Below are 13368 nucleotides of genomic sequence, written 5' to 3'. Positions count from 1 at the left end.
GGATTTGTAATATTACAATTATATATATATAAATTATTAACTGGCACTTTAAATTTTACAGAAAAATACTTTCCAGGAACCTTAAAGAAAATGTGTAAATTGTTTAAAAATTTTATCAATATCCTAACACTGTCGAAAGTCGTTTAGAAGTGAAAATAAGCATGTCGAAAGCGTGCAATTATCCAATGGAACAGTCTGAAACAGCTGATTTTAGCCGCTGTTGGGAGAGAAAAGTTAACAGGAACACATGATGATATAGAAGCTCGTATGAGCTAATTCGGATCAGCACCATCTTTTGAGAAACTATTACGATATGATAAATGCATCGATGATAAGTATGTATTTATTATTAGTGCACTTATCATCGGCGTACTCATCATATCGCAACAGCTTAGATAATAAAGAATTTCAACCTCGATGTAAAGATTAAACCTCAAATTTAAAAGAAATCTTATGTACTATGGATATAAAAAGGATAATTTTTCAAGAATATTAAGTTTATATGGCAGTTTAAAAAATTTGTAAAAATCTAGTGCTTTCTGTGCATCATTGCTTTCAATAGTTGGCAACATTTATTAATTTTTCTAAATAAAAGCTCAACAAAAATTAAAAATCTAACAATAGGAATTAAAAAAGCGATTGAGGAGTAATCGTTCTATAAGAACAGATTTTAAAGAAAATGTGTAAATAGGGTTATTTGGTAAGTAAAAATTGGTGACTCTGTTTTCATACTTTTATTCACAACGCCACCTTCCGATTGGTTGTAGCTCCTATATCGTCATGTGTTCCTGTTAACTTGCTTTTCTAACAGCGGCTAAAATTGACCGTTTCAGGCTGTTCCAACGGGTAACTATACGCTTTCGACATGTGTATCTTCGTTTGTGAGCTACTTTTGACAGTGTTAGGATACTGATAAAATTGCTTACCAATTTATACGTCTTTTCCACGGTTTCTGGAAGGTATTTTTTATAAAATTTAAAATGCCAATTGTTAATAATTTGTTAAATAAATATTAAAAATCTGGTTCCTAGTTTTTATAAGGTTATACAATTTTTAATTATATTTCAGTCGGTTTTAACAGTATTAAAGTGTTTGTAAAATTCTGACAAGATTGCCATCGTCTCATTTTATCTTTTTAAAGTTCCTACTAATGTTAATTATGTTAATTATTGTTAATTAAATTATAAAAATTTTAATCAGAAGTAAAACGATAAATAAATATTTGTCAATATCCGAATATCTATCTTCTGAACAGTACATACTAAATGCAGTATTATTTACTGGCAGTAAAAACAAATTTGGCAGTGCAGTTTCTTCTGTTAGGGTAGCGGCACCGAATCTGGATAGCGGCACCGAAAGGGGATGAAGAGGATTAAAAACCAGGGAAAAGATGCGATACACCAGTGTGTAAATCGATATTACAACAAAAACGTGTCCAAAAGCAGTGGTTGAAGCAGACGACATTGTAATTGCATTATAAGCAATCAGTGCAGTGCTCCACATATGTTAACATTATGATTATCTCATGTTGGATATATGGTATCAATGTACAAAGTGTTACATATTTCGGGAAAAATCTACTTTGCAACAACGTTCGACGGTAACGGTTAGCCGGCAGATATGAAAACCGAGGTGTCCTGGAAACGACGGCTCCTACGAAACAGATTCAGATACATGCTGGTGTGTGTCTTCGTGGTTGCCGTAATATTCGTGCTTCATCAGCTGCTTTACTTCAAGGAGCTCAATCGACAAACCGTGGGCAAGTTAATTGTCGGCACATTACGGGATACCCATCGCGTAATCGCTGGCAACCGTGCTTCCAAGTGGGATCAACCTCAGCACTCGAAACTCATACGCGACAAGAATGGTCGGACTGTATCGTTGCGTGGCACACGAGACAAGGACATTAGCAAGTATCTTCCCAATGTTGATGGGAAGTTCGTATGTTTTTCCTCGAAGAATGAGATTGACTTTCTGAAAATTAATGATGATTATTGTGACTGTCCGGATGGCAGTGATGAACCAGGTACAAACGCGTGCAATAATGGCTTTTTCAATTGCGAGAAAAGCTCCAGAAGATCAATAGGTAATTGGATATAATGTCTTGTAATCACATGTACAAAATTTAATGCAAGTATTTTATGTAAAATTACAGAAAGAATATCATCTTATAAGGTGAACGATGGGTTTTGTGATTGTTGCGATGGTTCAGATGAATGGGCCAATGCCGCTGTGTTGTATGAGCTCAATGGTAAGCTTTTCAGTTTTTACGTATTTATTGATTAATACCTTTTATATATATATTTATCATTTATATTACAGAATCAGGAGGTGTAACTTTTCATGGAGTTAAATGCCCGAATAAATGCTAGAAAGAAGTAAGCTATAATTTAGATTGGAAAGAAAGGCTGTTATTTTGTTGTACGGAGTCATATGACAATCGACAACGAGAACAGCAACAACCAAATATAAATGATATAGGTAAATGATTAGAATATCTCTATTACCTCAGATTTTCACAAAAGTGCACTATTTAGTGTCTTTGTATGTGTAAAACAAGATTTTGAAAGTGTTATTTAATGTTACAAGTAACATGTTGCTAGAAGTGAAATTCTTTAGTTAGACAATTATTTCAATATTATTGAATGGAAACATATCAGTTAATTATATAATTTCTCAATTTTTTGTGACATAATGTATATAACGATATGTTATGCATATAAAGAAAGTATCTATCTTACTTGGATAGATAATACAGTTTTTCCAGATTAACATATAGTTCACTATTTATTAAAAATGTACCTTAAGAAATAAAATAAAACGTAATAAAAATATAATGTTTATAAAGATATTTAGTAAAAATATTCATATTAGCTACACTCATTATTTTTCTATATAATATATTAGATTTATTATTATATAATACTTTTCTGCTCAATATTTATGACGAAATTACTATGCAAATAAGAATAATTATTATATTTTCTAAAGTTGCTAAGTAAAAATAAATAATCACAATTTGTTTTGAACACTAAAAAAATATCTGATATAGATAAGCGATCAGATTATCAGTGAACAAATTTGCATATCAAATTACAGTAATAAATATCATACGATTTGTACAATAATACGATTTGTACAATCATACGATTTGTACAATATAATATTGTAAATGATATTTAATTAAGATTTACTATTTATGACTAGATTAAGAATGGTAAGATAATATTAATCACATTGCATGTGCATATTGCAGAAATATTCAACAAATGAATTCTATTAAATCATTTGTATAACTTGTAATTTGGAATAAAATCATTAATTACATTATTAACAAGATTATAATTTGCTTATGATTTTATAGTTTACTTTGATTCTCAAGTTAAGAAAAAATTGTGATCTCAATTATTTTACTAATTGTAGTCTATAAAATTAGTAAATTTCAACATTTAAAAAGTAGGATATGACAGCATTATCCTATATTACTTTTGATATCTGTAAGAATATTGAAATGTGATAACAAACTTGGTGCTTTGTTACCAAAATGTAAAGTTCGTTGTACAGGTGCTCCCATACTTTGTAAAATTCCATTGAAGTTATTTTCTTCCATACGAATCCATGGCCGATCAATGTCTTGCATTTGGTATGGTGTAACGTGTATGTGAGTATTTATTTCTGAAGAAAATATTAATTATATTACATGAAATAATGTAGGAATACTACAATTTCAAGATATTTGCCTGCAGGATCATCTTACTTAATTTAGCAAAGGATTGAAGTATATTTTGCTCTGTAATCCAAGTATTTTCAGAACCATTGTGTCCACCGTCCAACCACCACATATTTTTGATAAGTTTTATAAAACTATTTATATTGGCATCGTTATTCTCATCATAATAGTGAAACTCATAAAGAAATTGATTTAAAACCGCGCATCCTTTACTGAAGCCCATTAGATTTAAATTTGTTGCTTCAATATTAAGATTGTTGGCATCCTAAAAATGAAAAAATAATATAACATAATTTTACATATTTTATCTTGAACATTATTATATTTTATTATTACATTTATTAATTTATATAAGCTTTATGTCTTTTTCAAGAATGTTATCAAAATATGAATTATATAGTCATATATTAAAATTAAAAGAAGTTATTAATATGATTAATTCATAAAATTTTTTATAAATTATAATTGTAACTCTTTTGTAAATTTTTTATTTTAGTACATACCTCTTTCATTGTTAATGTTTTAACATGTTCTAGGCAACAAAGAAGGAGTGCTCTTAAATGCTGTAAAGCTTTGTACATTGGGCAAAATGAGGGCGTACCATATTTATCTCCTGGTACAAAGTTATCGAAACAACTGAACACTGCATGTTTAGTTATTGACATCCTGAAAGAAATATGAGACCATTGAGTAATTCAATATGACTATTCGAGATAAATTTATTTAATAATTCTTATTATACTAATTGGAATATTCGATAATGAATAATTTACCTGGCTGGACGAACAACAAATATGTGACTTTTAGGAAATTGTTTAGAGAGTATTGTCGCTGTATTTTCTAAGCTCCATTTTATATATTCCTTACTATCTGGATGTTTTTCCATATTTTCTTGAGTATCCTATAATGATTTTCCTTGAGTAACTTTGCTTCACACATACAATTTATATAACTGTTATAAAATTTTTCATATGATATAAATATAATAGATGTTACAGATTGAAAGGAATGACATGGTCATAATTGCACAAGAAAAAGATATATTAAGTACTTTATAAGATGTGTTTAGTCAGTAAATATCGAAAAAAATAATTGAATTACTATAAGGATAAAGATTATAATTATTTGATTGATTCTGAACTTACTTGGACATCACCACCGAAGAATACAAGAAGGTCAGGCGTTGGCTGTGAAACCGGCCGCATGTAAAGCACATCGTTGCAGCGGCCTGGAATACCCGGTATATTTTTCCATATCCACATCTTTGATCCCATTGATTGTTATCTGCAATTAGTAAAAAAAATTAGTTATAAGTGAAGAAATATCTTTTTGATAGTAAAATATTGTGCTTATTAAACTGATAAGATAGACAAAAGGTGAAAATAATTATAAATCAATTATAGGAATTATACAATTACACAAATTGCACGTAATTGTGAAAGATGTGGAGCTATCAGCTGTTTTTGTTTTGGTTACACTTTCTTGCACTTTCTGCATTGAAAGTTATAAGAGAGGTATGCTCAGTACAAATTGTTTTCATAGAAAAAAAAGAGAGGAAAGAAATAAAATATAATAGATATGATTAAAATATACATATATATTTCTTTCTTGTTTCTTTATTCATAATCCTTCATCTTTTTCTTTTCTATGCATAAATGTTTGTTTTATTTTAAGAGAAGTAGAGCAAGTGCAGCTGTATGACATTTCGCATATGCGGTGCCGTGCGACGGTGTGCTGATATTCTATCAATCGACACGTTTCGGCATGAAATTTCGCAACATGGTGTCTATACGAATATTTTCTGACACAATTTTGGCATCTTCAAGACAGCTGCTTTCGCGGTGCAACGGTACGTCGCGGCGATCTTTTAAGATTAATTCGAAAACTATCGAAGATTGTATGTGTCATCGCTGTTACGAATAAATGCTCGTAAAATTGTGTGACTCAACAATATAACAGCGAACGGTGTTTGTCGCTAAACCTGCGACGGCACTTATCGCATTACAACGAGGCATGGTAATGAGATATGAGGTCTATCGCACATTTCTCGCGATATGCAAAGTACGCAATGAATACAAATGTCACGCGTTCAAATGCAACAGTCTGTGTTTTTGCTATTCCGAAACTGAGTTTCGACGCGTGCGACTCTGAACAACGATTACATAAGCTTTACAAGGATAAAAGTAGGAAAAAAAAATGTTTTAGCATAAATTCCTTCTTTCTTTCCGCTTCGACGATTCGCTTCACCGAACGCGAGAAAAACATACATACCGGCTTTGCATTACGTAAACTCGTATTTCTAAGTTAGGTTAGGAATTCTAACCTTAATACGCAGATTAAACTCTTTTCAGTGCTGGAACGCGTCGCGTTGTCGAATTGTGCGATGGAACAAAAATCAGAGCTTAACAGCACCGAGTGGAATCCGTCCGATATATTTCACGACACGTGTTGCGAGTACGCGGTGATCGTGTTGGATCGTCCTATACAATGGAAGCATGACGTGCTGCTTCGAATCTGGCAAAGAGGTACGTCACAAAAAAGATGTGACACGTGTTTTGTCACTCTATGAGATAATTTTCAGAATTTTTCATATTTTTTTGTTGACTTTGGCGTGATAATTTACATAAATGTTTATAATCAGCTCACATCACTGTCACCGTCGATGGTGGAACGCACAGATGGATGAAGTACTTGGAGGAACAGGGAATAAAGTTGTTGAACGGTGAGCATAGACAATATGTACCTGATCTGATTACGGGTGATATGGATAGTTGTTCGGTAATTGTTGTCGAGAAGCTGATAAGTATGGGATCTACTGTTGTCGAGACGCCCGATCAGTCGCATACGGATTACACCAAAGCCTTGATGCAAATCGCACAGTACGCCAAGAGGAAGAATATAAATGTAATTCTTAAGATTTATTGCATGTTACTTTAAAAAATCGACCCTGTATGTAATAAAGTTAAACGTATTGTTGACAGTTGGATGTAATATACGTGCTTGCAGAAACATCGGGTAGATTCGATCATATCATCGGCAATATCAATACATTGTACAAAAGTGACAAGCTGGTGGGAAACACAAAGGTGATTCATCATGCGCTTGTATCTCTCATATTTATTTTATGCATGTAGATATCTACAGGAATATTTTTTCTGCAGGTGATACAAGTTGCGAGCAATTCTTTGACGTGGCTATTAAAACCTGGTTTGCACAATATACGTATACCAGAGATCTTAGTGAGAGGACAATCTTGGTGCGGTCTACTGCCATTTGGAAGTTCAGTTAATCATGTATCAACGACTGGCTTGAAATGGAATTTAAGTACGTTTTTATACTTTTCAAATATATTAACTTCAAGTAGATAAATCGCTTTTTGTTGCATCAGAGTTCGATATTGAAACAGTTTTCCTAATTCCGTTTGCTTTTATTATTTTCAGATGACACAACTATGCACTTTGGAGGTTTAGTAAGTACTTCAAATACGTACAACAAGACCGAAGTAACTGTGAATACAGATACATCGATAATTTGGACTATGGGTATAGAGCTTTTGCGAGAAGCTATTAATAATGAAGCGACGTAACATTACGTACATTACTTTCTCAATAGATAACTTGCAAATAAATGTAGAAAATTATCAAGCAAATTAGGTCAGAAATGCTCAATAACGCTGTAAAGTACTTAACAATATTTTTGACTTAAAAATAGTGAATTGTATCTGCATGGAATTGAGACAAAATTAAGGCGCAAACATTACATTCGATCTAGAATCTGATCTAAAATAATTATTTTATTTTTTTAACTATCTTGCACTTGATATCTATCTATCTTGAAATCTATCTTGAAATAATATGCGGCCGATAACGGGGTAATCGAATCATAGTCTTCTAGTTCCATACATGAACATTTATAAGTGTGATATGTTGAACATTTAATAATTGCGAGAAATACGACAGCTGGACGATGAAGTAAATCTTGTAATAATTGTATTTTTATGTATTTACATAGACACATTCCTGATTAGATTAGATGATTAGATGATATTAAAAAAGTGCAGCTTGTAATGTTAGGTTCTTAGGTTTTGTTCCTAGGTTTTTGTGGATACAAAACCAAAGCATGCCAAAGTCACATGACAGTTTAATAATATAATTGTTAATCGTTAATATAACAAAGATTTAATGAGACGGTATATGATTTCAAATTAAATTGAAATTTGAACTAGAGATCTGATTTGTACAAAGAGTATTTGTTCCCATCTATTTTACGATATTAAGATTTTCAGTCTTGCTTCAACACATTTGTTGTTAATTTTTTTTGTGCAATACAATGTCTGCCTATGCAACTCAAGAGCTTAAAAAATTATAAAAATTTGTAAACATCTTAATTTTTGAGTCTTGTTTTGTTCTGTAAACGACAACGAATTTTGTTCACATCACATAATTTACTTTTTATTGTGCAAAAAATATGAAATTCAAACATCATGTTTATATTGTCTAAATATTTTTGGAATAATTCAACAAAACATGTTTATTGCATTTACTTGGCAGCGAATTTGATGTCGAATGGAAATAGTATCGCACCTGCAGTGTTATAGCTGTCCATCGCTCGTAACTGGCACTCGATACACCCTCGTGCAGGTCGCTACTGCCACCAAAGCGAGAATCGGAGCGGCAGCGGTGGCGATCAGCTGTCGCGAATGTTTACATTCGTCGGCGAGTATCAGCCGATGAAGGGGAACCGGCGCGCGGTGGGGTCGCGGCCACCGTCCAGTCCCTTTCGGCCCGTTGCATCGCGCGGTTCGCGTAATCCACGAGTGCTTATCGTGCTTATCGCCGCGTGCGAAACGCGTTGCGCTGCCGCGAGCGCATTTTCGAGCAAATGACAGCCTGCATCTTTCCGTCCTTTCCAGAAAAGGGTAAGCCTGCGACTCTGCGGCTAACGCGAGGAATTATAAGGAATACACCGAGAGCACACGTGGTTTCTCTTAATTGATATTTAACGGCTATATTGAACTTATAATGAAATTTGTATTATTGTTGTAAAAACGTTTATTATTTTAATTTGCTAATTTCGGTACTTATATGCGTTTCGGTTGCACGTAAAGTCTGCATGCGCTTACCCTTAAAAAATTGCTTTGAAGATTAAAAAGAATTAAATTCATACTGCAATGACTAATAAAAAAAAGTTGTTATCATAAATGACCAGTCGATACATCGTTAAATGAGCTGCTATCATTGCTGTTACTAAAAACTCATATTCATATCATGAAAATTATCATGAAAATTTATATTTTCTTTAAAAAAAATTCGATATCTACCTGTGCATAAAAATCATAAAATTGAAAACACTAGACGTTATTATATATAACACGAAGACTTGGAGTAATTTCAGTTTATTTATTGCACAATTTCTTTGATGTTGACAACTGTGATAATTTTTAGATACGATGTTTTTATTCCGTAAATTTATCACATGAAAGATTTCGTAAAATATATATATCGGAAAAAAAAATATTTTTCTATAAAATTTGTCGTTAAAACACTATATCAACGATTATTCTTTAATTAAAATAATTCTACAATAATAGAAATGGTAATAATGTTTTATATCATTTTGTAGAAGGATTGATTTTTTTAAATTTTAATGTAATTGAAATAAAATTGGAACAATCAAGTGGATGGAAATTCGAAATAATACAAGGACGTAGTTCGCAAGTCCGACACTTCTCTTAAATTTCAAACAATTTCAAACTTCAAACTTAAAATAATCAGTCACTCTATTATCCACTTGAGCTTCTACTTGAGCTTTTTCGCAAAAACTCGCGAATAGTGCACTTCCCGACATTCGAGCTCCGCTAGACATACTTTGGCGAACAAATAGTCGAGCTTGGCTCCGGGTGCCGTGCCTCGAGCTACCAAAATGGTGTCAGACACCGAGTGTAAATAACCTTATGAACGTAAGAATAGACGTACGAGACGAATCGGGTTTATGTATCTTCTGCTTTGCGCTAGGGAAAGCTCACGGTGGTCGCACGAGGAGATTCTGATTAAGTCGGGCGGTGGGTTTACGTTTGCTTCAAGCTACGGCACGACCGAGGCACCTTGCTTTCCATCAAATAATAAGTGTCAATCTTCTTTTTTTAAAATTTCCTTGAAAATTCCAACTGTTAAACAATAAACGACCTCAATTTATTATGCTAAGAATTAATCGAAGCGAGATTCCGTTTGTTTATTTGGACGAAATTATATTCAAAGAAATTTACATGTGAAAATTAAGATTACGAGGAATTTGTTCAGTTTATGTTATCTTGTATTAAATACCTGTGTGAAGGCTTGCTAAATCCCGCGTAAACATAGGTCTTAATTCTTGCAATAGCACAACGCCGCGATCTTATTTTCACATTCAGCTGCGGTGGCGTTAATCTTTACGCTTGTCTTTGAGCCTTGTCTGATCTTACATGAGCCAAGTTAAATAATTGGCGGGATGCCTTCGATTACTCATCAAACCCGTGTAAATCAAGCTTACAGCAAGACTTAGAGTGTGAAGTTTAAGTTCAGGGCACGGCGCAGAATGTTCTAAAAAATCGACAGCTATCCAATATCAAGTTTTTTATCAAGTTATGAGATATTAATGGGCGTATTATCTGTTCATACTTTACATTTTATGTTAATTATATTAAAAACGCCGCGTTTTATTTATCCACATTGCTGATGGAAAAATCGAATAAAGATTAGATCACACATGACCGTTTGCATTTAGCGGATTATACAGCGAGAAGGTAAATTTCAAATGCCTTATCATTAATATCAATTTCGAGGAAACGCTCACAGTTATTCATAGTTACTCGTGCAAAGCACTCCTATATTTTCTGATATCATCAATGGATATTTGAGAACTATATTTTTATTCACGCGTATCGCATGTGTGTAGGAAGATACATAAAAATTTTATGTCTTGTACAAATATCGTTTCGAACATACGAAACAGTCCACGATAGAAATCGGCTGAACGATCTCGTTCTCATCGGCGAAAATATCACGATAGTACAAATATACAAAGCGCGATATCGATACCTAGAAGTCTGCATCGAATCTACGAGATTGCTGCTACAACAGCAGACGCTGAAAACTCTTTCATCTTCGCTCGATTGCACCCGTTAGTTTATGCACGAGTCGGATATAAATAAAGTGTCCGCCGCTATCGATTTTTTCTGCGCCCGCGAAGAGAACCGAAGGGTGACCGTCACGGAGATTATAATCAATACTGATTACAGAGTCAATAATCCAGGCATATGCCTGGACTTATCAGTTAATGAATGACGACTGTGATAATCGAAGTTGTGATTTTGATACACGAAAATCTGTAGAGTGCCTCGCAGAGGATAATCTGCTAATTTAGAATCGATTTTTCTTCAGAAAGTATGCAATGTTGAGAAAGGTAAATTTTTAATGCTTATTAAATATCTTTGTAATTAATTCTCAGGTTATTAATTTGTTAAAGTCTACCCGAAATTAAAAAAATAATATGATTTTATTATCTTTCTGGAAGCTTAATTTCCGAAAAGATTTCTATTTGTAATTGTTTTTGCAACTCGAAAAATCAGTCTGTCGATGTTTTCGCCGAGGAAACGTTGACCCTAAATTGATCAAAGAATTCGTAGATTAAAGGTGGCTTTTGCAAGTCGGGGATTCCTGCATTACGCAGCTTTCCGCACGACTGTGAGGTAATCGAACCGATCCATAGACTGTTTCGCTGTATATATGCAATGTACATAACTCTCTCGGTCGAGAGTAAAAGTTCAATGCCCCTGTCGGCGAGACATATCTACCTCTCTGCCCACCTAGTTTAGCTTCGTCTTTTTTTATCTCTGCTTTGCAATTTATTCCCTCTCTCTTGAATACACGGTTGAACTTGATTACCGAGAGAAAATGTTTATTTTTAAAAAACTTTATTTCTCCAACTTTATTTTTCCTGTACTTTTGTTTCTCTTTCTTGTAGAAAACTCAGTTGACAATTTATTATTATTTAGATGAAACGAGAGAATAAAGAAATTAAACAGTTTATTCAAAGTTTGGTTAGTTATCGTGAGATTTTTTTATGTAGATGTAATAAAATTGCGATTGCATAATAATTGCACTTTTTTCGTTGTTTTTATATGTTTATCGCTCGGTTTCGTGTACAAAATTACGATATTTTATTTTCTACGGGATAATTGGTTATTTAAACTTCGTTGTTTTATTTTAGGATTAGTGTTTCGAAGAATAGATAAATAAATTTTCACATATGTATGTGTGTGCAAGTACGCGCGGTGGACGTACAGCTTATTTGTGATGTGAATTGTTTGGCCTATGTTACCGTAAAACATCTACGATAATTCACAATAAAGTTCTGTTAACGCTTAGATCATTAAATCAGCCGCTTGTAATCTCTTCGACTGTCTTGTAATATTATTTCAATAGAAATAGAGTTGTTCTAATTAAGTGAAGATGTCAGACTCTTATTTCTCATCTTATTTCGACCAAACTTTAACAGCATTTTGATTTTTTAGTCTCAGTTACTAAAGTATCAAATGTTAAAATTTAAAAAAGTGCGAAGAAACATATATTGTTAATTGCACACAGTAGAAATATCTTTTCGCCATATAAGAAAAAAATATTTTCAAGCCCCAATTATTTAAAAAATTTGCGTTTAGATGTTTTTATTGAAGAAAAGAGCTCAATCTAGTGTCAAGAAGAGAGAGAATCCGCAGGACATCTCTCATAAATATTACAGCATTTATCGCATTCATTAATCCATCGGTCTATTTTATATATGCATAAAATATTTCGCATGTGACTGCTGGATTGTTACGAAGGAAGACACTGTAGGCTGCTTTGTCGCAGTTTCGCCAGACAGATGGTCCGCATGGTTATTAGGGTCACTCAGTGGTTGATTGGTGTACAAGGTTCCTGCTGCTTAGGCATTTTAGACGTGCACTCAACGTAGGTTCTTTCGCCAGTCACTCACTCGGTTGCTTAATTTGATATATGACTGCGATTGATATGCGGCGAAGGATGTGCCTGCGTGATCGCGTTTATCCGGAGGTAACTAAGCACTCTTTTCAGAGAAAGGCTTGTTGCCTGACGACAAAGACGATAAATTGTGGCTAATGCAATCGGATTGAAGATGTGGCGATTAATTAATCGAGGATCGTCATATCACGCGTGAATTTTCTTAAATAAAAGCACGATTGCGATGTGTCATGCAGATATAAATAATATGAAAAATTAATCGATTCAGCAGCCCACAGTATTTACATAGTCTTTCAACAGTCGAAGTAAAATGTTGTTCAATCTGTTATGCAATGCATGTAGAGATGCTACATGCGCGGTTGCCAATATAAATTTGTTGAAATCGTTTGTCAAGATGACTAATGCTTGACCTTCATTGATTATTGTTAACTTGCATTTGATGGACACAATATATGCAAATTAATTTATGTCAATTGTGTGTAAGAATATTAAAATTTAATTTAGCATTCATTACGTCATTTAAAATTGAAATATTGTAAAATTTCTATAATATTATTAAAATAAAGTAAAAATGTAAACATAAAATTTTGACGAGAAAGATTTTATACTAACGAAAATATTATA

At 33.0% G+C, this 13368-nt stretch overlaps 4 protein-coding genes across 15 annotated transcripts in view; 3 read left to right on the top strand and 1 right to left on the bottom strand.

The window, feature by feature from the left end:
* Positions 1 to 752: 752 nt before the first annotated feature.
* On the top strand, positions 753 to 2837 carry LOC105676955 (uncharacterized). 3 transcript variants are annotated; one of them, XM_012375185.2, is made up of 4 exons: positions 753 to 846; positions 1324 to 2086; positions 2156 to 2251; positions 2323 to 2837. In XM_012375185.2, the coding sequence occupies exons 2-4, from the start codon at positions 1621 to 1623 to the stop codon at positions 2370 to 2372; spliced, it is 612 nt and encodes a 203-aa protein (XP_012230608.1). In that variant the 5' UTR covers positions 753 to 846; positions 1324 to 1620; the 3' UTR covers positions 2373 to 2837. The 3 variants fall into 3 exon arrangements, with proteins under 3 accessions (XP_012230608.1, XP_012230605.1, XP_012230609.1); XM_012375182.2 differs by having other exon boundaries at positions 797 to 959; XM_012375186.2 differs by having other exon boundaries at positions 797 to 959; positions 1311 to 2086.
* LOC105677057 (mitochondrial protein C2orf69 homolog) overlaps positions 2258 to 13368 on the bottom strand; it is a 16549-nt gene continuing 5438 nt past the window's right edge. For 2 of the 7 annotated variants that reach the window (XM_012375405.2, XM_067356641.1), the window contains exons 2-6: positions 4876 to 5014; positions 4504 to 4631; positions 4234 to 4396; positions 3758 to 3995; positions 2258 to 3675 (exon numbers count right to left, since the gene is read on the bottom strand). In XM_012375405.2, the coding sequence (XP_012230828.1) occupies positions 3473 to 3675; positions 3758 to 3995; positions 4234 to 4396; positions 4504 to 4631; positions 4876 to 5004 (861 nt within the window). In that variant the 5' untranslated portion in view covers positions 5005 to 5014 and the 3' untranslated portion in view covers positions 2258 to 3472. Of the gene's footprint in view, positions 3676 to 3757; positions 3996 to 4233; positions 4397 to 4503; positions 4632 to 4875; positions 5015 to 5131; positions 5294 to 6001; positions 6195 to 8313; positions 8449 to 13368 lie in introns of those variants that run through there. The other 5 variants (XM_012375403.2, XM_012375401.2, XM_012375402.2 and 2 more) reach the window with 5 other exon arrangements.
* Positions 5351 to 7956, top strand: LOC105677056 (thiamine pyrophosphokinase 1). Of its 3 annotated transcripts, none has more exons than XM_012375395.2 (6): positions 5351 to 5579; positions 6082 to 6255; positions 6372 to 6634; positions 6712 to 6816; positions 6892 to 7054; positions 7171 to 7956. In XM_012375395.2, the coding sequence occupies exons 1-6, from the start codon at positions 5495 to 5497 to the stop codon at positions 7314 to 7316; spliced, it is 936 nt and encodes a 311-aa protein (XP_012230818.2). In that variant the 5' UTR covers positions 5351 to 5494; the 3' UTR covers positions 7317 to 7956. The 3 variants fall into 3 exon arrangements, with proteins under 3 accessions (XP_012230818.2, XP_067212741.1, XP_012230820.2); XM_067356640.1 differs by lacking the exon at positions 5351 to 5579 and adding an exon at positions 5768 to 5913 and having other exon boundaries at positions 6372 to 6452; positions 6737 to 6816; XM_012375397.2 differs by lacking the exon at positions 5351 to 5579 and adding an exon at positions 5768 to 5913.
* Positions 8496 to 13368, top strand: part of LOC105677054 (V-type ATPase subunit a family protein Vha100-2) — a 22094-nt gene continuing 17221 nt past the window's right edge. For both annotated transcript variants that reach the window (XM_012375392.2, XM_067356634.1), the window contains exon 1: positions 8496 to 8648. The gene's annotated coding sequence lies outside the window, so the exon portion shown is untranslated. The remainder of the gene's footprint in view (positions 8649 to 13368) is intronic.

Source organism: Linepithema humile, chromosome 6 (assembly GCF_040581485.1).
Source record: "Linepithema humile isolate Giens D197 chromosome 6, Lhum_UNIL_v1.0, whole genome shotgun sequence".
Classification (NCBI taxonomy): Eukaryota; Metazoa; Arthropoda; class Insecta; order Hymenoptera; family Formicidae; genus Linepithema; species Linepithema humile.
Note: the sequence above shows the minus strand (reverse complement) of the source record. Positions and strands in the feature narration are given on the sequence as shown.

Excerpts from the sequence above, each read along its gene's own strand:
- LOC105677056 (XM_012375397.2), top strand. The coding sequence starts at position 5,799 with ATGAATACAAATGTCACGCGTTCAAATGCAACAGTCTGTGTTTTTGCT. Across the intron at positions 5,914-6,081 it reads TAAGCTTTACAAGGATAAAA|TGCTGGAACGCGTCGCGTTG; the intron begins GTAGGAAAAAAA and ends AACTCTTTTCAG. Across the intron at positions 6,817-6,891 it reads AGCTGGTGGGAAACACAAAG|GTGATACAAGTTGCGAGCAA; the intron begins GTGATTCATCAT and ends TTTTTTCTGCAG.
- LOC105676955 (XM_012375185.2), top strand. The coding sequence starts at position 1,621 with ATGAAAACCGAGGTGTCCTGGAAACGACGGCTCCTACGAAACAGATTC. Across the intron at positions 2,087-2,155 it reads AAGCTCCAGAAGATCAATAG|AAAGAATATCATCTTATAAG; the intron begins GTAATTGGATAT and ends GTAAAATTACAG. Across the intron at positions 2,252-2,322 it reads TGTGTTGTATGAGCTCAATG|AATCAGGAGGTGTAACTTTT; the intron begins GTAAGCTTTTCA and ends TTTATATTACAG.